This window comes from Watersipora subatra, chromosome 5 (genome assembly GCF_963576615.1).
Source record: "Watersipora subatra chromosome 5, tzWatSuba1.1, whole genome shotgun sequence".
Lineage (NCBI taxonomy): Eukaryota > Metazoa > Bryozoa > Gymnolaemata > Cheilostomatida > Watersiporidae > Watersipora > Watersipora subatra.
This window is the reverse complement of record NC_088712.1, coordinates 49,600,403-49,626,445: the sequence shown is the minus strand read 5'-3', so window position 1 is coordinate 49,626,445 and position 26,043 is coordinate 49,600,403. Positions and strand designations below refer to the sequence as shown.

The window sequence follows — 26,043 nt, the reverse complement described above, 5'->3', positions numbered from 1 at the left end:
AATAAATTACCTTGCATCCATCCAAACAAAGACTAACTAGCCGAATCATTTCTTTTAGAGCTGCAACAGGTAATCACAAAAAGCAGTAGTAATGCCTGGTGCAAGTGGCTGGAAAATGTGTTGCTAGGTTCTCTCAAATAGCAAAAGGTAGTGACTTAAGCTTGCAGATTTCACATCTTTTTTGAAATTTATCTCCAGCTCAAATCTTTTAGACGTCCCAGTTGAGGCTAGAAGCGGTCAGGAAATTTTGTAATGAGTTTTTTAAAGCTGCTTGTAGATTTTTATCTGGTGTGACTTGTGTAACCCCCTGTGATTTTGGTTTACATATCAGTCCACCAAGATTCCAAGTGGTCGTATACCTTATCTTCCCAAAATGTTAAGAATCAGAACTTTGCTCACAACAAACTTTAGTAGCTTCTCATGTTGATGGGTACTGATCTTAGTGTTGCCAAGACAAACCACTAAGATGTCAATTCTGTCTTTAGTTGTTGACTCATAAAGAATTTTGGATCTGGTGAGTGTTGGACTTCCCATTATTCTCCAGTTATCAAATGATAGGAAGTTATTCCCTGCTCTGGCGTCCGCCTCCACCTCCAAAACAATTGGATGTCCTTGTAAACAGAGGTCTATTGTATCTGTGTGTCGGTATCAGCAGTTTGTGCTGTATTTACCGAATTCAGAGGCTTGGCGCTCTTCTGCTTCTTTTGGCAGACTACTTCTAGACTTCTTGTAAGCTTACAGGAATTGCAAGTAGTATTCTTGTATCTGCATTCAGTTAACTTGTGATTTAGTTGTCCACATCTGTAGCAGACCTTTCAATCCTCAGAAGCCGTTGTAGGCTTTTCAGTTGTCTTCTTCTTGTTAACGACTCTCACAAGTTTAGTTGGATGATAAACTGTTTTTGCTCCCTTACCTGGTTCTTCCATTTCTATAGCAACGTCAAAAGCTCTGGTAAAAGTGAGCTTTTCCCCGTTAAGTTTCAAAAAGCCTTTAAACTTGCTTGATTTCCAACTGAGCAAATGAATATTGTACGTAAAGCCTCATCTTGAGCATCAGTAATGGTAGCAACGTTGCAAGTTGTAGCATCATGTCTAATTTTGCTGTCAGTTCTTGAATCGTTTCTCCTATATTTCTTATTATAATGCTCCAGTAACGATATCGTTCTCTAATAGCAAATATTTTTGGGTTGTGTTGAGTCTTCATGTATATGCTCCAATATCATCCATTGAAAGTTAGTTGATTTCTTTCTTGAGGTTTGGTTCATCAGACCAATCCATTAACTGTTTGTAAATAACGTTGAATAGATTCAGCAGAAAAATCTGTCATACTTTGTCATCAGTGATAGAAATAGCCTTTTTAGATGCCCTGAAGCGTAATAAGCATATTTTTTACGGATCTATGTTTGGATCAAAAACATTAGAAATAGGAGTAGCTGTTCTCCTAGTTTATTCTCTATAAATCGTGTTAATATTTCTATCAGCTGTCCATTCTCCTCCTTCTGCTACTCCATCTGCTGCTCCAACAGTTTTTTCTGCGACTCCATTTGTTCCTCTGGCAGTGCCATTGGTTCAGTGAGCAGCTGAATCAGTTGATTGGCTGGAGTAACCATATTTTAATACACAATGGTAGGATAAATGTGTCTACTTGTAGAGGTAAAGCAAAGGAACTGTGTAGAAATATGCGGCTGAAATATATTTTTCGCCAATTATATGTTGTATTCTCTCAGATAATTGTATGTAGGAGTACATGAATTCTGAGCTGAGTGCACAATTAAATGAAAAAATATATCCCGCCCATATAATCAGAGGCTTGGTAGCAATTTGGCTTTAATAGCAAAAAGCATTAGTTCCAAAGCATGTTAAAATATCTATAGCCAAGTATAGCAAATTTATCATTAAAATGCATGCTTAATAGCTTGTACAGTACATTGTAATGTCCTAACATTTTTTACAAGCTGTAAAACTTTTAAAACTTTTTTGTAGATCTCTAAACACATATGCATTTGAAATCCGACAAATATTTTTATCAGTTCATATTTATTGCTTGCAAACAACCTGCAATGATATTATTGCCTGTACCCTGCTGTGCAATCTGGTGGAGCTTTCATTTTTTATTGCATTCTAAATTTGAAGGCATATTTTTATTTTATAACTATATTTAACAATGTTACATAAAGGCTCATTAGATACATCGTTGTTTGCTACAGCTTGCAGCACAAAGTAACTTTTTGTGTGTAATATAAGAGGATTTATGTGTGTCCATCCAGTGTAAGCCGAGTTAAGATAATTGTAAGGATACTATCAAACAACATGCTATAAATCTGTAAACTTAAATGTTATATGTATGGAAATTATCTATCAAATGCTATAAATTTTTATTTGAAGAACAAATTAAATAAAGGAACCATAATTACGATAAATACAGAAACAAAAATTAGCATTTTTGAAAGAAAATATTGGCACCATTTGCTTGGCCAGTTGTGTTCTGATTGCTGCTTTTGATAAAATGTACATTTTCATTTGACTGCCCAATACTTTCCACAGTGCCTCCTGACCTGAGCTTTTTTTTCTGCAATGTAGAACTAGTTGGGATTAACGTTCAGACATATTTTTAGTAGAGCAAAGCGTCTACGCGTCGCATTTGGCCCAAGTGCAATGAATGCAATCTGAATTAAAATGTCATAGAAGTTGTATATGTAATAGTTGTATGTATAATGAATACACGCTATACATACGTCAAATTTTTTCACAAGTACGGCAAGATATGTTACCATTCCAATCAAATTTCAGAGTTTGTCTTGACTTTACACTTTAAATTATAATTGTTTTTATGTAGTACTAAAGAAAACGTTAGCATGAATTTTTAAGCTATCTAGATTTTACATTGTAGGAGGTATATGTTATAGAAGCGTCTACTGTATATCCATGTAAATGTACAGGTATTCATATATAATAGACTATACACAATGCTTTCTTTCCCAAGTGTGGCAAAAGATAAAGCATGTTTCTAAGGCGAACTAGAAGATTATAGTTATTGAAATCAAATTTGAGATCTTTTACCGACTTTCACCCAACGCTTTAAAGATTTTTTACTTAGCATCAAGCAAAGCTTCACATAAATATTTACGTTATGTGGAATTTACAACAAATGAGATATACATTAACATTATAGGAGTGCCTACTGTAAAGAAAAAATTACATTCACAACACTGTATGAATTTGCCAAACCACAAAATTTCATGCCTATTTCAAAAAGAAAAGTTTAAAAAGATTTATATATTGCTTGCCCGTCTTTACAAAAACAAATGTTCTGATATAAATGTGCAAGCTGTTAGCATTTGCTAAATTATTTCTTAATAAAAAATTATTCTACCACTTATTCTACCACTAAACCACTTGATACATAATTATTGAATAAATAATTCGATTATAGCTTTTTCTTTAAAACAAAGTGCATTTGGAACACTGGCTTAAAATTGTTTTCAGTAACAATAACAGTTCCTTATTACTCGCGTAGGCAACCTCCAATTGCATCTCAAAAAGCTTACTTACATTGAGGGAAATCAGAGTAGTAATGAACAAGTTTAAGATAGTTGTGGATTTTGACTACGTCGTTCACCCTTTTAATATTCTTAAAATCCCTTTTTCCCTGTGGCCTCCTCATCCATCAATCTCAGTTATATCTTCCTTCATTTTCTAAGGAACACCATGGAAGGCTTTGTATTCTCTACTTAGAAAACCTCTGTGCATATAGCTCTGATCTTATAAATCACTTACTGGACTAGGTAGATGACTCAGAGTGGATATTCTGATCATCACAACCCGAATCTATGAAGGTCTTTTCAACCTATAAGAAGAGTGATACCGCGTAAGTTTTTGCCACACCATCCAAAATGTCAAGTCTAATTATCTCAGACAACTCCCAAATTTCACTGGTTCACATATGTTTTATGGCAGTGCACCGCAAGTCTCCGTAATGAGCCAAAGTGCTTTAAAGATTCAGGTGCTCTTTTTTAACTGTACACCCTTTGAAATAGCATCAGAATACAACCTGAACTTACTAAAATACGAGGAATGAAACATATTGTTCCAATGGAGATGCTCAATAATTCAGCAATTACCTTTTTTATCCTTCTATCTGCTCTGACAAGCTTGTCAACAGCCTTCCAATTGGCTGATGCTGCTGCTTCTTTGAGCCAACTGTTAGCTTACAACTGCTTGCCTATTAGAAAACTCTCCTTCGGTTTAAACAACTGTTTCCACATTGACTTTTTAATCTCTTATGAATATACCTTGGTCTAACGCCTTCTTAACAAAAATCTTATTATAGCTCTTTGTTCAACTCGCTAACAAATTGTAAAAGTGAGAAGCCAATTTAAAGTTTTCCCCACAAAGAGTTAAGGTCTCAAAATTACTACAAAAGATTACTGTGTGAAGACAACACCTAGAAAAACATATCACCAATAGATTATGGATGTATCACAATAATAATTTTGCTTATAAGGAAATTATCTTTACTTATCAAATCACCATATGAAATCTCCACCAACAATATACCGTTACTTGACGTTAAATTGTAAACGAGTGCTGTTAATTTTATTAGTTGTGGATGAAATATGAAAACTCTATTGAAGTTTATTGTAGTGCTATTATTTTTCTATTGCATTTTGTAGCAGCGAACAGTGAAAAAGCTTTGTGGTAGACCTTTTACCATGCCTTTAGAAAACATCATTATTGCTGCATCATCGACAGCATGACAGCCCCTTCACTATTATAATCTAACACACAATATAAAGGTTTTATGAGCTGTTCTGTATTTGTTTGTGCGTTGGTAGTTTTTACACTAAAGCCTTAGTTGTAAAATAATGAATCTTGGTGTAAATTTAGGTGACTATGATGGTTGTTTCTCTTAGCAAAAATGGTATTACCACACGACGGTCTATTTACCTTTTGATGTAGATAGAGCTATGCTATTGCCTTGGTCTAAATAAACAATTGATTATAATAAGTTGCTTATATAGTGAGTACATCCCATCCTGTGTTCTTCCTGTCAAGTTGTAAGTCAATAGACACAGAGTAGTGTTATCCCTTGTTGTTGTGGTGATTATTATTGATGATTTTGTTATCTCGCTAATTATTATTTGAAACTGTAATCTTTACAACCATAATAGCGGTAGTTGTCTGTTCATCCATCTCCATGCCAATCCCTTTGTAAATGTATGTTTGAAGCAAGAATCGGAAAATAAGATAAAATAATGCTTTCATCAGGACTCAAACCTGTAAAATAACCCGTGTAGAATGACATGTAACATCTGCATCAATCAATTGACTGCTTTCTCGTTTTTATAAACATTTGTGCAGATACTTATTGTGTGTTGCTTCATCAGCCTGATGGTCTCTCAAAATACATAAGACTGCCAAGGTGTGTACTACTAGTAATAATAATAAGATGAATACTGCATAAGAAAGAGGGTAGAAGAGATCAGTGATAGACTGAAGGAGTGAGACTGCCAAGGTATGCACTAGTAATAATAATAAGAGGAATTCTGCATAAGAAATAGGGTAAAAGTGATCAGTAACAGATTGAAGGATTTCTCATTTACTCGTTACTAGGCATGAAATGATCTTTAAAGTTCATACTTACACTACAGTATTTAAACTCATAAGTACTTTTACAATAAAATTAAAGTGAATATCCAATATAACATTTGTGAACTTTACATTAAAATACTTTAGTTCAAGAAGCAGCAAACAATGGACTACAAATACATCACTTGATGAATTAATCCTTCTGTTTGTCTCTCTACCCCCCTTAAAACAGTTTTCATATATAAATTGGTCTGGTGACAATTTCAATAGCTAAATAATTGCTAAAATAATTCTCTCAGTTCCAAGAGAGCAAGAGTTTGATATGTAGCTTTTGTTTACAGTTCATTTCATCAGTTAAATGTTATATGGTATAAATTTACTTGTGATGCATGAACATGCTGAAGCAAAAGCTAAATAATCACACATGTTTTTAATACTTCAATCAAACCTTCCAACAATACAAAACTAGAGCTTATATTTATCGGTAGATTCAACAAAATTCGAAACTAAAAATTCAAATTCTGAACAAGTGTGCAGTGCTTCACAAAGGTTGGTTCAATTGTCTTTAAACAACGCTTCACACCCTTCTCTTGTTACTTTTAAATGAATAGAGAAAAATAAAGACGAGTAGTAGTGAAAAGGAAATCAGATAAGTTTTTTTCAAAGATTGCAAATTTTTTACAAAGAAACATAAAAGTTTTTTTAAAAGTTATTTTAAAAATGTGAGATTGATGAGAAGGATAAACAGACTGAAACATTTGAAAGTGCAAAAATTGACAGATAAAGATAAAAGGTAAAAACTGAATGGAAAATTTAAAAGGAAATCTGAATACAAAGAAAGAAATTCTTTTAAAAAGCCTGAAAAAGAGGGAGCAACTCCAAATTTGAGCTCTGTAATTTTACTAATTTTCAATGCTTCGTTGTAACTAACAAAATGCACTAATGCTATTGCTTTTTTATATACAACTTGCTGATTAACATTAGGTAACTGAAACCAACCGTTTACACTTTGCTAAAAGCAAGAGAGAATGCTGAACACAACGCTACCTGAAATACAATTTGCTGAACTCAACACGAGAGACTGAAGCTCTTTATTCGAATTACACTTTTATCCAAATCTACATGATAGTTTTTGCTTTAATGTTTTAGTGTGTTTTACTCCTTTATAAATACTCAAATAGCAGGAAAGCTCCTTTAAAAAATTTACACTTAAGCTTCAGTTGAAAGCTAAAAAATTTTGATGTCACTGTAAATGACTATGGTAGCTGTTTTACTTACCAAAGATAGTATTTGAGACACAATGTTTACTTATGTTTGATGGAGGCAGAGCTTTGCTATTGTCTTGATCTTAATACTACCAAAATACGAGGAGGAATACTACCAAAAGCCAAAATCATCATTAATAGTCTTAAAGTTTTTTTTGTGACCCACCACTTATTACTTGACTTTTAGAGTTCAATATTATGCTGCCGTATTTGAACCCATATTTACTTATACATGCAGTGAATGTCTAATTTAGCATTTGTGAGGTTTAGATGCAGAAAACAGGGAACTATGAATACATCACTTGATGAATGCATCCTTCTCCTTGTCTATTCATTCTCTATATACAGTTTTTGTATATGGTTTATTCTAAGGATACTTTCATATTCAATTGCTGAATATTCATCAGAATCATTTTTCTAGCTCCAAAAAATGAGATTCTGATATATAGCTTTTGTTTATTCATTTCATCTAATAAATGTCTTACCTTATAGTATACATTGATTTCTGTTCCATGACCCAACTCGGGCAAGAACTAAATAATCACACATGTTTTCCATACATTGGTCAAACCTTCAAGCAATACAAAACTAAGCTTTTACTCTTTGCTGATTCAAAGTAATTTCAAACTAACAAATTAAACATCTGAACATATGTATGTAGTTTGTCCCATAGTTTGTTTCAACAGTCTTTAAACAACACTTCATATTCTCCTCTTGTTAGTTTTGAATAAATAGAGCAAAAAAAGCAGTGGCAGTGAAAAAATAATGAGGATAATTTTTAAGAATGAAAACAGTTATTTACAACTAAACATGAGGGCAAATTTAAATTTGTTTTTTAAATGTGGTTGTGATTAAAAAGGAAAAAATTGACTGCAACATGCAAAAAGGGACAAATTGAGAGCTGAAGATAACAAGCAAAAAATTAAGTTAAACATTTAAAAGGAAATCTATATACAAGGAATAAAATCTTTTAAAATTCGGGAAAAAAGGGAACAACTCCAACATTGAGCTCTGTGATTTTACTATCTTTCAATGATCCACTGTAGCTAACAGAATGAGCTATAGCTATTGCTTCCTCAAATACAACTTGCTGATCAATATTAGGTAACTGAAACCAACAGTTTATACTCTGCTAAAATCAGCAGTGTGAGCGAAACTCGACGCTATTTAATGTATAACCTGGTGAACTCAACATAAGAAAACTTTGTATATACGAGAGATAGAGATAGGCTGTCTCACTATATACATCATTTTGAGTAAGCCTGAAAATGTCTTATATTTTTAGCATTTTAACTGCAATAAAGTTTTGTAAATTTTAATCTTAAAACATCTTAGCAGTCAGGCCACCTCAAACATTGACAATAATAGCAACTGATAGAACAATATTTATACTTTCTGATAGAATCAACTAAAATTGTGTACAACCACATATTCATGTTGATGACTCAGAGTGAGTATTGTGATGATCACAACCCAAATTCATGAAAGTCCCAACAGCCTAAGCCTAACCAACAATTTCAACGTAGTTTCTCACAGTTTGGTTCAACTGTCTTTAAACAACACTTCATTCTTTCCTCTGGTTAGTTTTAAATGAACGAAGCAAATAAAGCGTTAGTAGTAAAAAAGTAAAAAATGCTTAAGCAGTAAGAAAGCTACTTTAAAGTAAGATGATTTATTGAGGGTTGTGAGCATTGTGTCTTAAGACAAAAATACTAGATGAATAGCATTTATCATTTATAAGTGAGCATTACTTAACTTATCAACAATAGTTTGAACTGTTCAATCACAAATCAACACTGTAAATTATTAAAAACTCTCATTAAGAGGAACAAAAATTAATGCTTAAAAGTTGACCACAACTCTACAACAAAGTAAACAGCATCGAATAATTGATAAAAAGTACATATAATAAGCATGGATTATTATTCTATGATAACCATAAAACCATCTACTTGAAACTTACAGTTTAATAAGTAGATGACATTGATGTATTCTCGTAGGAAAAGTGTGAGCAAATAAACAGAAATACAATGTTTATATATTTAATTGTAAATAACTACTAAAATAAACACTTATGTTATTCTGGCAGACACAAAATATATCACAGTATTTGAGTTTTAACAAAACACTGACAAAATTAAGTAATATATAATCTACATATTACCAGACATGCAGCTAGCCTGCTTAAAACAGAGAAAGACAAGCCTTTGAACTTCATCTAAGTAAGTCTAGGTCCAAATAATCTTTCACCATACAGAGTGAGCAATCCTTTAAGGTGGCAACAAAATTCCATAAGCAGTGGAGAGCACATATTATAAGTTGTCTCTATTGGTTACAGGTTTCACAACACGTTTAAATATAAACAAATCTAAATGAGGAAAGCTTCCAATCTAAAGTAAACTAATGTAAAGCTACATTCACCGTGCTACTCCATGTAGTTACAATGACAAGGTAATCATCAGGCATGATATATCATGTGAATATCAACAAGGTACATGAACGTACGATGCTACTTCAGTTGCAGCAGAGACACTACAGTTCACTCTAATTATATCACGTATGATTATTAAATTAAGATACAGCTACATTGAATACAGTTGAGACAACATGAGGATAGCATCAGCATAGTGCCAATGCTAGTTCTGTACTCAGAGATTTCTCTGTCTGGCATCACTTTCTAATTGCCAGCATAAAGTAAGTAGCAACTTAAAGTAAATTACTAGAACTAACTTTATATACTGTAACTCACAGACTAACTTTATACATGTATATTGTAATTCATGGACTACCTACTTGGAAAACCTGTCGTTAAATGCCACTTTCAATTTGATCTCCACCTCTATTTTTACTCACCTATTTGAATGATACTGTTTTACAATCTTAATCTTTCTGAACTCATAACAGCAAGCAATCGGTAAAAAAGTGTCCCAAAACCGTGATGTTTATAAAGTTTGAATATTCAGTTTATTAGCAGACACTTTATTAGCTGCGTTCATATTGAAAGTTGGGAACAAAAAAGAGAGCTTTATATGAAAAACTATTAGTACCAATAAGCAACAAGCTTTCAAAAAGCACAAAGAGAAATAAATATTAAAACCATGAAACTGCTATTATTGCAATACTCTTACGAAGTTACACGGTTGCACCAACAGCCAGTTTGAGTAATACAAAGTTACAATGATCGTAACCAACAAACAACAAACGAAAAATAATAATCATGTGTTTATTATAATTAATCTTCACTAGTTAACAATTGACTCGCTCAAACCCAACATGCCTCTAAGTTTGACATTTTGACCACATGACAGCTGGTTTTTGAATATGTCAGCAATATTATCATTTGTTGAACAAAACTTTGTAGGGATATCACCAGCTTTAATCACTTAACAAATGTAGTGGTATTTTACATTGATGTGTTTCGTACACTAGCTTGTTTTCTGGCTGTTTGCTATCGCTGCAGCTGATTGATTGTCTACAGAGATAGTTGTAGAATTAAGCTATGCAGTTCCAATATCTGAGAATAGATGTCAAAACCACATGCATTCAACAACACCATCAAACCACACATATACTCTGACTCCGTAGTAAAAAGGGCAATGAGTAACTGACGCTTGAGGACCAGCTGATTAGACAACTAGCATTAATGAAGACTGCACCCAATTTGGATTGCCGGTCTGTGTCGCTTGCATAACCCGCATCTGTGTAGCCAACCACCTGAAGATACATTTTGCACAGGGCCACACACATCCGTGTGTACTATTTCAAGAATCCTACTTGATTTAATGTTGCGGTCAGTTTAAAATAGTCGTCAAGACATTTTAAATTTCACACAAGCTTCACAGACATCTTTTTTGCCTGTACCATCACAACATTTTCACACCAATGATTCATGTTTTGAGGGTACTTACATTTACATGAGTGAGGTGTTTATGCCACAGAAGGGAGAAAAATGTGGCAGCATCAGCAGTATGAATAGCGGACTTGACATGATAGTATAGCCTGTTTACTAAACATCCATATGCAATTAATACCTTTCTTTGATTTTTAATCCAGCATAGTGAATGTCCAAACTGTACTATTTTGTGAGATATGAAGATATCTCAAAGGCAAACAATCTATTCGCAATGATCCATCGGTGTTGACCTGATTCTGTTAGTACTAGTAATTGCGCCCACTAGACATTCAATTGACAAACATTATCTTGTTATAGCTACATTGCGATAGCATTTCCAGGAAAGCCACTCATTAACACAAGCTATGCCATGTTGACAAATTTATTTATATTGACAGTCTTTGCTGACATGCAACGCTATAAACTTTGTCTAAAAATGAACAATCTCATCCTGTGTCAGCCTTCATGGGTTATTGTCAAAGCCAATGCTATGATACATCTGACGTTGAACTGCGGTTGTGTCATATGTCTAAAAAATAAAACGTAGATTGTTGGCTAATGCTGTGTTTTACATGTACCAAATTGTGTTTGGCAATGTTTATGTTTTGGCATCGGTCATTCCAACAGAGTTTTTAGAAAAATTCACTCTTTGCTATAAAGAGCCAATGTTTTACACGTGGTTGCTAGATGTATAGTTTGCATTACTCAATTATATTATCTTGCTTGAAGTTTAAAGTGAAAGTCTTATTTGAACAAGACTTTGCGTCAAACCCATAAGTGTGAGGTCAGCACACTCTGATATTAAGGTATCAGAAGTTGTGGAAATAATTGGAAGAAAGAGTACTAGTTGTCGAGGAAGACCAAATTAGAAGACATAACAGATCCTGATTCGCAAAAAGCTGAGGAAAGCCACGAGCATGACACAGAAACCATGGGCCCCCTGAGTGAAGCAAAAGATGAACTAGATGCCATTGAGGCATTAGAGAAAATGATAAAAGAAAGACATGAAGATGTCCGCATGTATGTGCATGAGACATACCTAATGCATGTATTCTGTGTAAAATGCCAGTTTGATGAGTGGATCAGACGCTTGGAGGATATGTCAGAGTCCTTAGCAGTAAAGTTGAGAATATTAACTGAAGGAAGCCAGCCCTAACAAGCTCTCCTTTTTATAGGTTCAGGAATAATGATGAGGATAGATGGGAGCCAGCCAGAACAAACTTTCCTGTTTGTAGGATCCAAGAAATTAGGAGTAAGTACAGCTTTTATACTATGCCTGCCAGTAATGGAGGAGACTGGGGGAAATTTGGCAGGTTTTTCACAGCAAAATCAATAGATGAAGATTTTGAAACCTTTGTCGAAAAATTTGAAACGTGTCGTGTGTTAAATGATGTCTATTAAACCGAATACAACATCATTTTGCGAGTTTATCTAAAGGATCTGGCCACTGGGTGTTGCCGAGAAATAGTAAAATAAAGAGGTGAATGTGTTAGTTATGGTACTGTAAAACGTTTATTGAAAAATAAGCTAAGCACTTACCGAAGTGCTGTGCAGGTGGCAATGGTAATTCCCTCAATTAAACAGGGTGAGCAAAACCGTGAAACAGTATTAAAATAATTCAGAAAAATCATGAGCCAGTTTGAAGAATCCAAGGAAAACTCATTTGTACTACTTCACTTTAAAAAAGGCTTAATACCAAAAATTCGAGAGCACGTGCTAGTTTTGGCAGGAAAGTTTTAACTCGAGCTTTTGCGAGCTGCTATTAGTGTAGAAACTGAGTTCATGAGTAACGAAGTACATGTTGCTGTCAATTACATTCGAGTCCTAGTAGCTGCAAAGTGTCAAACAAATTCACTTCCCAAAGCAACCGCTTTGAATGGTGTAGAAAAAAGTAAATGTTTTGAATGTATGTAGAGATAAAAACCATTTGTTTATCCAACGCCCTATTCCAGGACTGAATGCAAAGAAAGAATGTCAATGCAATTAGAAGCTTTCACAATGAAAGCTCTTTTCAGAATGCAAACCTGCAAACAAGCACATTTCAATCCACTAGCAACTGACCTCAATCATGGCAGCCACCGGGGCAACAGGCACAAATGTCTGAACATCCATGGATGCCACCTCCGTGGTTGTAGGGACAAAGGCCAGCCAAATTTTAAGTCGCCAACCAAGACTCTTCTGTTGCTTCCAGCTGTAATAATCATGATAAGATTTCTGCTGAAAATAAAACAGAACCCATCTATAATTGTACCATTTTTTCATTTTCCGCGAGTTTTGTGATTGAAAGCGGTAAAAAATGAGATAGAATCTCTGTACAAAGTTGCATGTTTTGTGGATGCTGAAAACAAACTTGTGCTTGGGTTGCCCGGGTTTGACTGCCTAGTTGCTATGGACACAGCCGCGGCTGAAGTGGCTCTATGTAAAGTGCTTACCACTAACATGGTTATTGCTGAAAAAAGCTGGTAATGCTGAAGTCCATCTAAACAACTCACTTAAGGTAACCAAGCTACATACTGCAGTTTTAGTCCTTGATTTTAGTCCTTGAGAACAATGTAGTGCTTGAGGAGACAGTAGCACTTTATGCTTTTTATAGTATTAAAACTGAAAGTCATGTGCATACTATTGCACTAAAAAAGTATGTTGCTATGCAAATGTGCATGAAGGAAACCTTGTGCCCTAAGAAAGAGGATTCCCCAATTAACCCTTTGGCTGGGGAAATGACAAAAATGTCGTTTATCGGTTCCATTGGAAAACGACATTTGTGTCGCTGTGTGATTTTCATGAGTTGGCGTTTAAAATAAAAGAAACTGTTCGAGCTAATAGGTCAGTAAAAGGAGATGTGGTCAATAGCATCGGAGAAGTTTGCATACCAGTTCAGCGCAATTGAAACAGGCTAATTAGAGCCAGGCTAATGGTTATGCTAGAATACCACTACCATTTGATACTAGAAATATACAATTTTAGACCCATGTACATGCTTCGCTCAGGCTATTCAACTGGTAAATTGCATTTATTACCATTGTTAAAAATGAATGCAAACACATCTAAACAGCTCAAGAGGAGCTAACTTTCTACTTGTCCTATCTGTTCCGACTAACATAATTGTTTGTGACACATACAGTGGCTCTTGAAGAGCGAGCCTCTACTGACTTAAGACTTTCAACCACCGACTTATGACTCAGGTAAGCATAGTGATGGTAATACCATAACTCCATCTACCATGACCCTGACAAACATACTCACGGATACAACATTCAAGCAAGACAATAGTTGTACTTGCTGTAAAGCTAACTATTTTCTAACTGCCTATGAAACATTGATAATAGTAATTCGAGCTTATGTTTTTGATTTCGGTAGCATATTTTTTTTGCTTTATTTGAAAAAGGTGAACTATTAGATTTAACAAAAAAATTAACAAATTTCATTTGTTTAGTAAAAACAGCAGCCGGTAAGCTATAGGTTTCTCCCCTTCCCACCTTCTATTGCAGGGTTACCAACAAGCTCGATGTTGTGTGTGAATGGAATGGTTTTCCTGTCTCATTATAACATATATAACATAATTATAATGTTTTTATGTTGGTTTTCTTTTTAATTTATCCCTTGTGAATTTTCGCAAATTTTTCCTTTCAGAATTTATGCAAACCAAGGAAACTCCCGAAAGAAAGATGTGATGGTGCAGCAAACAACCTCCCAGATACTGCTGACAAACCCGCACCATATTTGTGGAGCTGAATGACCACATGTTTGATTGTCCGCCTGATTATAATCATGTCTTTGTCTTGATTAAGTGCATAGCATCATGTTATGTGAAAATTCACATGCATCATCTTGCCAAAGGCTGTAATGAAAAACTTGGTGGACCCAAAATAAGGAACAGCTATTAAAGTTAATATCGTTCAAACATCAGTAAGGAAACTTTTGAATTCAAGTGATCAATTCAAATGTGTGTCCTTCCAGGCTTCTTCTCATGTACAATTTCAAATTTTATATATATTTATACAGTGCTGTGCAAAATTATGAGACCACCCTCAATGTTTTTAAAAGTCATTAAACGTCTCTATTTTGATCACTGTTACACCATCAAATTTGCATTTAGTCCTTATAATATGCATATCAACAGACTAAAAAGTTTGTGCCAGAAAGAATGGTATAAGGTGCAACTATGTGCATAATAAATAGACGCAAATATTTTTAGCTAATCAACTTATCACTTTATGTATTTTTCAAATGGCATATTATTACCCATATCTACATTAAATTAAATGGTTGGTAAATTAATATTTCATTGTTATATTGTAATATCATAAACATTTGAATAAAATGTGATGGGAAATTCATTAATAGATTGGTCTTACTTTAATCTAGTGCCACTCATTCATTAATGACATTAAGATTAACGGTTTAATACTTAAATTTATTAGATATCATTGTATAGAGCACAAAATTCTGCACTCATTGGTATATATGGTTGTGACAATAGGGTGAGTTGGAGGTTGGAAGCTCCTATATAACTCTGCAAACAACTCAAAATCATAGGTTGTTTCATTATTTTGCACAGCACTGTATATATATGTTCATAATCTAATGTTTTATAAAATGTTCATTATATATATCATATATAACGAACATTATTTTAAATATTTTTAAACATTCAAATAAATTTTAACATTCAAAAAAAAAATTTGTATATCATATAATGATAATATAATATATAATGATATATGAAAATGTTATATATATATATACACATATATATATATATATATATACACACATATATATAAATATATATATGAAAATGTTTATAGATATATGTATATCATATACTATATATGTAAATCATTATATATAATATATATAGATATATAAATATCATCTTGCAGCTGGAAATAGAATTATGCATTTTATGTTTTATTGGTCAGAATAAAAAACAGTGGGCTTCATCTAATGTTTAAGTTCTCCTATGATATTGAAGGAAACTCCTTGGTAATGAAAACTTGTCAAAACGCTAACGCCTTTACAATACAACAGTGCGTTACATATCGCTCTTGGAAGTGTAACATGGCCGCCAACTCGCTTCAAGTGCTCGTACCCACGGGAATAGGCGATGAGCCGTCCAGGTTGTATAGGTCAGTGATATTGATAAATGGTCGTCTCGTCTGTCACTTTTTAAATATCCATGTCGTCTGAATCGTCACAAACCATGGGAGGACCCCCAGAAGATACGGTAAATATGGCGGAGAACATATAGATTGCTTGCCTCCAACCTGATTTGAAGGACTATATAATTATACTAGACAACTTACCATAAACTTCAACCAGGTTTTGCTGTGATGAAATTTTAAACTGGCATGACACAGTAACTTCATGAGTTACTATACATACTGTTAATGGGGAGTTTGCAATTCACAATATAACTGTATACAGTTGTACTGTGAATTGCAAATTAGATAACTATTATGCAAATTACTGAGTTTAAAACTTATCTGTTATTCAGTTTCTATCAAGTTTGTGAGCTACAGTATATATAGTTAGTCTGTGAGTTACAGTATATATAATTAGTCTGTGAGTTACAGTGTATATAGTTAGTCTGTGAGTTACAGTACATATAGTTAGTCTGTGAGTTACAGTAAATAGTTGGTCTGTAAATTGCAGTATATATATATAGTTAGTCTGTGGGTTACAGTATATCTAGTTACTCTGTGAGTTACAGTATATATTTAGTCTGTGAGTTAAGGATATATTGTTAGTCTGTGAGTTCCAGTATATATTATTAGTCTGTGAGTTACAGTTTATATAGTTAGTCTGTGAGTGAAGGATATATTGTTAGTCTGTGAGTTCCAGTATATATTATTAGTCTGTGAGTTACAGTATATATAGTTAGTCTGTGAGTTATAGTATATATATTTAGTTTGTAAATTACAGTATATATGGTTAGTCTGTGAGTTACAGTTTATATTTAGTCTGTGAGTGAAGGATATATTGTTAGTCTGTGATTTCCAGTATATATTGTTAGTTTGTGAGTTACAGTTTATATAATTAGTCTGTAAGTTACAGTATATCTAGCTATTATGTGAGTTATGGCATGTTGTTGACAGGTTTGCATAGTATTTTGCTGACCTGTTGCTTATTGAGCATCAACTGTTAACTTTAAACTATACAGTTAACAGGACTGCGTAGTATTTTGCAGAATTGTTTGGTAATAAACCCCGCACATCGTTTAACTACCTAAGAATTCTTTGGAAGAATAAGCATTCCGTAATTACTATGCCTATTTACTTTACTCTGTTTCTACATTACAAATAGTAATCTCAATTGAGTATCTGTGTAACATTTTATTCAGGTATATTATTAAATATAAATATAGTTAAAAAATATCTCGTTACTTTACGAATATTTAAATCAATATAAAGCAATAAATGCAAATGGTGAAAAAAGGTTCCTTTAATTTTTGTTGATTTAAAATGGCATTTTGTGAGCATTGACAGTTTTAAAAGATATGATTTTGTAGGTGCTCTATGCTGCTAATCTATATAATACAAAAAGAACATAATAAATTAAAATTTGCAAATTGTTATCAGTATGTGCGTCCATTAATTAAGGTGCCTCATGCATATATAATAGTGCATAGACAGTTTAATACAACATATGAAATAAAATATTAAAAATACTATAAATAAGATAAAAAATAACATAGTTTGAGCTGCATAATTCTTTTTAAATGTAAGAAGAATCTTTTAAAAAGAAAGGAAGCCCAACATAAACACAGTGATGTAGATGGATGATTATCTTAACAAGATTAATGAGGTACACTGTAAACATGGTCAGCTGACTTCCTCTTGGTCATTTCATACATAGGCTCAAAATTAGCATAGTGATGTGTCTGTGACTCACTAGAATTATTAACAACACTGTAGACATGATTAGTTGGATCTCTTCTCATGCTTTCATAGACAGGTACAGTGTTAGTAGTATCATGGATATTAACTTGGTCCCTGACTGTGAGTATCTCTCTGTGTGCAGAATCCTTTGTACCTTCTCTAGTTCCTGGAATTAAACAAAAATATATCATAAGATAATTATGTTCTATCCTTAGATTCAAGTCTGATGTGCCATAGAGGCCATTTGCAGAAGTACCACTGCCACCAATTAGAGCTGTATCCAATAAGTATACATCTACATAAATTTTTTCACCACACAATTACTGAATCTGGGAAGCGATTGCTGTCCTCACAAAACTCTTTGGTGCCGTTCATGAGGCAGTATTAATGCTCACATGAACTTTTTACCAAACTTTATTTACCCTAGCATATATCTCTAGCATAAAATGCTCTTCCTATATGTATTTATACTCACACACCTCCCTATGGCATTTTAATGCTGTTCGTAGATGTATCAACACTCAAACTCTCTTCCACTACATAATGATGCTGTCCCTAAATGCATCCAGGATCAAATGCTCCCCACAATATGGTAATGAAAACCTTACATGCATTATCACTCTCATAGTTCTCTATCACAGAATGTCACTGTCTCCATATGCCTCCACACTCACATACTTCTCTACAATATGATGATGCAGACCCTAGATGTATCTACACTTACCCATCTATTTACCATATAATGATACTGTCTCCAACTGTATTCACACTCACATTCTAGCATGCAACACAGTGAATCTGTCGCAAAACATGTCAATACTCACATACAATGTACTTCTCTATCACAGAATGATGATGTCACTAGATATATCCACTCTAAAATACTCATCTAGAACAATAGTTCTGTTTTTTTATGTATACTCACTTATATTAATACTTCTCTAGCCGACAATGATGCCAAACCAAGATGTATACACACTCAAATTATCAACTACGATGTTTTGATGCTAGCTTTAGATGTATCCAAACTTACATACTTTTTACAATATGCTGATGTTGTCCTTAGATGTATTCGCACTTACATAATCCTCTAGCACACATTGATTGCTAGACCTAAATGTACCCACTCTCACATTCTTCCCCATTATATATGGATATTGCCCTAATATTTATCCACACAACACACTCCTCTATAAAATAATGAAGCTGTGCTAAGATGTATCCACAATCTTATACTCATCTAGCACATAATGATGCGGTTCCTAAATATATCAACATTCAGATACTCCTCTAGTACATGATTATGCTCTTCCTACATGTACCATGTCCCGAGATGTACACAGTGTCACATTCATTTCCACTACCTAATGAGGATGCCCCAGTTCATATCCACACTCGCATACTCTTATAGCACATAATGATGCTGTCCCTGGATGTATCAAAACTCATACTTTTCTAACACATATTGATGCGATCTCTAGATGCATCAACATAATTTTCTAAAAGATGATCATGCAAACCCTACATGTACCGACACTCGCATACTTCTCAACGATGTGGTGATGCTGTCTTTAGATGTATTCACACTCATAAACTCCTCAAACACATAATAATGCTGTTCCTGCATGTATCTACACTAACATACTCCTCTAGTAGATAATTTTTCTGAGCTTAGAAGTATCCACACTCACATACTTCTCGAGCACGTCGTTATTGCTGTCCCTAAATGCAACTACTCTTATATGCATCCCCATTATGAATAAAGGTTGTCTCAATATGTATCCACAACACACCCCTCTGCCAGAAAAGGATGCTGTCATTACAATTATCACCACACATACTACAAAATAATGAAGCCGTGCTTAGAGGTATTCACACTCTTATATTACTCCAACACATAATGACGCTTTCCCTAAATGCATCGACATTCATACACTTCTCTAGTAAATAATGATGCTGTCCCTAAATGTATCCACACCCACATATTTCTCTATGGCAAAATAATGCTGCGCTTTAATGTGTCCACACTCTCATACTCTTCTGATACATCAGTATGCTATCCCTAGATCTATCCCTGATATGTACACACACACCAAACCACACCACACACACCACACCACACCACACACACCACACACACCACACCACACACACCACACCACACACACCACACCACACACACCACACCACACCACACACCACATCACACCACACACACCACACACACCACACCACACACACCACACACACCACACCACACACCACACCACACACCACACACACCACACACACCACACCACACACACCACACACCACCACACCACACCACACCCCACCACACCACACCCACCACACCCACCACACCCACCACACCCACCACACCACCACACCCACCACACCCACCACACCCACCACACCCACCACACCCACCACACCCACCACCCCCACCACCCCCACCACCCCCCCCCATTGAATTTCCTGCAATAACATCAGACAGCTAACTTGTAACTACATTATGTATTAAGCTTTATCTTGTTATTATTATTACTTGGTGCTTTGGATTCAAGAATTTTCTCAACATGTGCTAGCCATGGAGTGCTGCTGTCATCTCCTATCAAACGTAGTAAACAAACTTCAAATTTACCTAGCGCCTATGGAATAGCCTACGGAGATCATCATCACATTAACGACAATATAATAACTTAGTGAAGCTTGTTTATATAATCTATGCTTGTAGATTGCACTGATGCTGCCTATGAATCAAATTGACCATTTTAATCCTATTTTGTGTATTTTTAGCTAAGCTAGAGAGATTCATAGCTCTTGCATTGCCATTTTGCAGTAAATTGTATTTTTGTTTATGTTATAGCCAACAGTAAATAAACTCTGCTGATTTGTACTAAGCCATTTTTATACCAAGATACTCTGCTAGTTGGCAGCATGTAGTTTTTTAATATTTATACTTTATCAACAGTCATAGCTTGATATACAAGTGATCAAGTCTTTTTACTGCCTTACCTTGGTAGAAGGCCAAAGAGGTATGCGATTTATATTATTAGCAATCATTCATGTAATTATTGTAGCATTTGCATATTATAGAACATATATATTTTATTGATTTTATATAGGTTGGAAGTGTGCAAATTGCCTACTGATATGATCTTCTACAAACACATGCCAAAATATTTTATGTCATTATGTTACGCTTTTATTTTAGTTTTCCCGGTTTGAGTTTCAACTAAACAATATGAACCTGAATCAGTTGGACTCAGTTCTTTAACCCTGTGAGAACAGTACATCAAATAATCCAGGGAATATAAAAAATTGACTGACAAAACATTAGTTTTTAAAAGTGCCTAGAAATATGGCAATCTTCAGAAAACAGCCATAATAAAGTTTGGCCTTTATGGTGCCCTCTATAATTGAGTGTGCTTACATTCAAAAGGCCTGTTACTCTAAATTTACTGATAAAAAAAATTAGCCAATGCACAGAAAAGAGCAAAAGCTGCCGTACATGTGAGGGGTGCTTGTTCCCAACAAAGAATTGTTCATCAAATTCACTGGTTTATACACATGTTAATGGCGCTTGCATTGCTTGTTTTTTTACCTTACTCCCTTAACCAGACAAAACTGTAACTAAAACCCAAACAAACAAAGGAACTCTGGTTAGCATGATCAGAAGGACAATAAAGATCACATTAGCATATTGATGAGACTATAACCCTGTTATGTTTTTAAAGACATTAGAAGGTCAGGTATACTTAACATCTTCTTCTGACACTGATCCTCCAATGAGGAAAAAACTACGCTCACATTCAGATGTCAAGACTAGTTGCTTGACCAAACCTGTGCTGCCTGCAATATGTGTCATATGCAAGAAGAAGGATAGCTTCTTCTATAAGAAGAGACACAGTACTCGAAGAGACAAACTAATAAATGCAGAAACAAAAGAAGCAGGTATCAAAGATTAATTAGCTTGTACTATGTAGCTTCTTCTCTATGGGCTACTATTTATATTTACATGCAAAATAGAACTAATTTGAGATGAGGTCTCAGTTAGCCTAATTTATTTTATATACTCTGTTGAAACTACATTCTAGACAAGCTGAAGCAAGTTGCGGAGAGGTTACTGACGACAATATATCTGTACATTTTGGTGTTGGTGATGCAGTGACAATAGAAATTATGCATCTTGAGCATTGTTGCAAGCTGTTTATAAAGAGAGGTCCACCCACAAACATAGCTGATGCTGACAGGTTGGTCATTTCGTTGTCAACTCACCTGTTACATACTGTATACAATATAAAAGTTACGTCTCTGTGGTTACTGCAACAGGCAACAGTGTTGTTTCAAATTGTCATCATTAATTCTTTGGAAGACACAGCTTTCACATAATTCCCTAAATTGGTTTATCTATTTTAGTTATCTATATAGTCTGCTAATTTATCATATTTTTACAGATAGTCACTACAACCAGGTAACCTTGCAAAATTGTAGCAGCTTTAATCTCATGGTATATTGTTTTGTGTGTATACATATAACAATAGCAATCAACACCTAACACTTGTGTGGCTACTCATGAAAATGGTTATGGCTTTCATACTATGTAACAGTGTAGGATAGTGAACTAGTACAAACAGTACACTGCATATTCTTTCTTGACCTACTTGTCCATTGATACTGTTTTTGTATGCTGCACCCCTTATATTATGGAATATACTATCACTACTGTTGTTAGCTCCTGGTAATCATGTCAAATGATGTTATGATTTTTGTGTCTTGTTATTAGATCTCGATCTGACCTTACTGATGATACTACCAATAAGCTACATCCGCAGTTTTGTGCGGAACTCCTCCAAAAAGTTATCATCTCAAAGAAGTGCTTCGCCATGACAGAGCTGCTTGCACTCTACAAAAGCTTCACTGATGAAAAAGAGCATCAAAATCAACTAACGCATGTGTGGCTGGTTAATGTTCATGGACTACTGTGACTTCTAATGTAATTTGTGTGTTGATGGATGCCATTAAAAAAATTACACTTTTTTCATACAGAACATCAAAACTGAAGACGCTACTCAAAAAGCAGTTCCCTAAGTTAATCTTCGAGCAACCTAAATCCTGCAAAGCCTCAGAGTTAGTCTACGCTCCAGGTGTGAAACTTGCAGACATGTCCAATTCAAAATTAGAGGACGACAGCGATTGCAGTTTGGTAGAAATATATATCAACACTGATGGTTCTAAGCTAAGTCATGCAAGTGTGTCACTAAAGAACTCAATAGACAATCATAAGTATAAAACACCATTCCCTTCTAGTGCTTCAAACACAACTTTGGACCAGTTTTACGCTGCAGGTCCGGCAGAGCTTTTTAACTTCTTAGCTGTTATCTCAGGCCTTGTTAAAGATATAGACGATTTCTCTGAATATAGTTCTATCAGGTCTGACTATGCAACAAAGCTTTTCAGTATATGTCAGGACATCATGACATGCTGCGAATGAAGGAAAGGAATCCTTGTCCAAAATCTATGGTATTGGGAATAGCAGTTAGAAACATAACTGGTTCCGCAGATCTTGTGTCCTTGCTGAATAACTACGGACAATGTGAGCAACAAGACTATTTACAGAGCTGAGACGAGCATTGCCCAGAGAGAAGTAGACAAAGACTCCATGGTTCCTCAAGAACATGTTTTACATAGACCGACCACCTTAGTGTATGACAACATATACATCAATGAAGAAAAACAAACTGGAGAGAGAACAACTCATAAAGTAAATGGTATCATATTCCAAAACAGCTATGTATCCGTTCCCGTACAACGTACAACATCAACGCCTGTATCAAAGACAGCTCGCTTATTGAAAGCCCCAGAAAAGCCTTGTCTATTACCATACATATTAGAAAAACGCTTAGGTCTCCCTCTAATGAAGGACCATGTTCGATTACAGTCTCATTCTGAAAGCTTGGAGAGTCTTCAGGTATTCCTGCTGAAGGAGTTTACTTTTGTCGCAGCTAAATTGCACCATCAACTGCAAGATGCTGACAACACTGACTTACATCTCAGACCCAATGATGGAGTGATGCTGTTGTACGCGGTGTTTATTGTGTAAATATAGTTTTGTATGTACCATAATTAATAATATGTATCTGCAAAATCAACAAGCAACGGGCGTTGTGTGTAATGAAGTACATTACCAGAGTTATCCCCCTATGATTTATTGTCAAATTGTCACACTAAGCTTTTGAACAAAATATGATACTTTCAACTGGATATCTGAATGCCTAAACGATTTCCATGCTCACTGGTTGCTGTAATCTAATCAGATTTTTACCTCATATAGCTTAGTTTTCCTTCAGCGGCTGATAGCCGTTTTGGGCCAAAAAACGAAAGGTTTTTTTATGCTGTATTTGCCAGTTTTGGCCAGAATTGGCTAAAAATTGTTTTATACTATCATCAAACAATTATTAATTATATGCATTAATTAGAACAAAGAAAATAGTTTTTAAAATTGATTTATGAGACTCAAAAGGTAGAAAGTCTGGTGAAAATGGATAAAAATGCACTTGAGGGTCATGTTCGGGAGCCATTTAGAGGTACATGTGAAGATTTTAGCCGCAGTATCTCTGCATTTTCCAACAGTTCAGGTCTTAGAGGTACTAGACACAAATTTTCATGTAAGTCCAAGACCTTGCCACAAAAAATTGATTTTTGAGCACTTTTAGCCTATTGGCCTAGCACCTATATAGCTCATGAGAATTTAACACTAACTTTGGGGACATCACCTCACACACATGTATGAATTTTTAATTTAATAAACGGAGACTTTTGCGTAGAGAAGATAACTCTGGCTTATTTTTTTTTTTTTTTCAACCATTTTGGAGTTGTCGGTATGTGATACTTTTCCCACACTTTCGTAAATGTGCTTGTAAAAAGTATCCATCACTTAATTTTTCTCCAAATATCAACTTAGAAGTTTAATAGTTCTTTATTAAACCTATTTAAAGTAGGTTTAATAAAGAACTATTAAAAGAACCATAATTCTACACATGTATGGCGCACAAAAATTGAATCGACCTTAGACTTTTATGTTTAGTAACAAATTCAGTGTAATCATTTGCTTCACAGAATTTATGGTGATCTGTTCAAGTTAAGGTTTTGAGTTGCAAACAGCCAGGCCTGGGTTGCAGACTGATGTCTATCTAGATTTAAGACTTTTCAACATTTAACGCGAGTATGTTCAAGGTAAACATTTTAACATAGTTTTCATAGAACTCTTAAGCCCTGAATAGGCAACAAATTTAATTACTATAATCAATAAAGTATTTTGCTACATCTCATTTTATCACTACCAAGAGCAGCCATCAGAAAAGTTACATTGCGCGATCATGAGTTAACTTTTTTAAACAAAAGTAAAAATAACCAGGCAAGCAAATGTGAGTAATTTTTTTAAAATCAGGAAGCCAAATAAATTTGGATATAGTTAATTTTAGTAGTACTTTTCGGTTTGGTTGCACACGATGATTACCACTTTTAATTTAAATTTTTGCGCAATTCCTTTGTCTGTAAGCCATGCATGAAAAGCCAAGCATAGGCGGAGACATATTAGAATCAAGCTTTGCATATGAAGCATTGGTATCTCCAATATGCCTAATGTAAGCCCAATAACTTTTACCTTATAAAAATATCCTTATGTTTAATAAAACGTGTTATTCGTACCAAAAATTTGCCTTCTGTTACATTTTCTTAAAAATATATTGAGTTGCCCATCTTTGCAAAAACCATACATTTAATTGTAATCTATTCAAATGTTTAATAACAAGATTGACTCAATTTTTAGTGCAGATATGACTAAAAGTATGCAAAATAATTTAACCAGTAGCTTAGGAGTGTTAAATAAATACTATCACTGCACACACTGATTTGAGCTATCTCGGTACTATTGAAATAAACTTCGTTCAATTTGAAGGCGTGTACATCATCCAAATTATGTATGATACTACAGTCAATGTTTTTTGAAGTAATTGGCCAGTTATTGTAACTGCAAACTGTCAAAAATAGTCTCAAATACGTTGTCATACAATTTTTGTGATGTATGATGTAAACATAAAAGAAAAGTGTGTTTGTATTAGTATACAAGTATATTCATTATTTCGGTACAATTGACAAACTATTACAAGTGCACACGATATCATAAATTCGCTCAATGCTAGTCTAATAGGGAGTCTGTACTTTTCACCATCAACTATTTAGAGGGCAATATGAACGCAAGGGAATGTTTGGTATTTTAATCAGCAAGTTTGTAACCATTAGTTTAATAAATTAGTAGAAATATTATCGTGAAAAGATATCCCCATATTGGTTGAAGAAAATTTATCACAGGTGTGTATGATATTTTTACCATTGATTTGGGGACACTGACT

General features: G+C 34.4%; 2 protein-coding genes across 2 annotated transcripts in view; both read right to left on the bottom strand.

The window, feature by feature from the left end:
- Positions 1-26,043, bottom strand: part of LOC137396818 (neural cell adhesion molecule 1-B-like) — a 474,203-nt gene that overhangs the window by 331,089 nt on the left and 117,071 nt on the right. The window lies entirely within an intron of this gene.
- LOC137396667 (uncharacterized) overlaps positions 17,277-26,043 on the bottom strand; it is a 28,966-nt gene continuing 20,199 nt past the window's right edge. Inside the window, exon 6 of the mRNA XM_068082983.1 lies at positions 17,277-17,792. Within this exon, the coding sequence (XP_067939084.1) occupies positions 17,545-17,792 (248 nt within the window). The 3' untranslated portion in view covers positions 17,277-17,544. The remainder of the gene's footprint in view (positions 17,793-26,043) is intronic.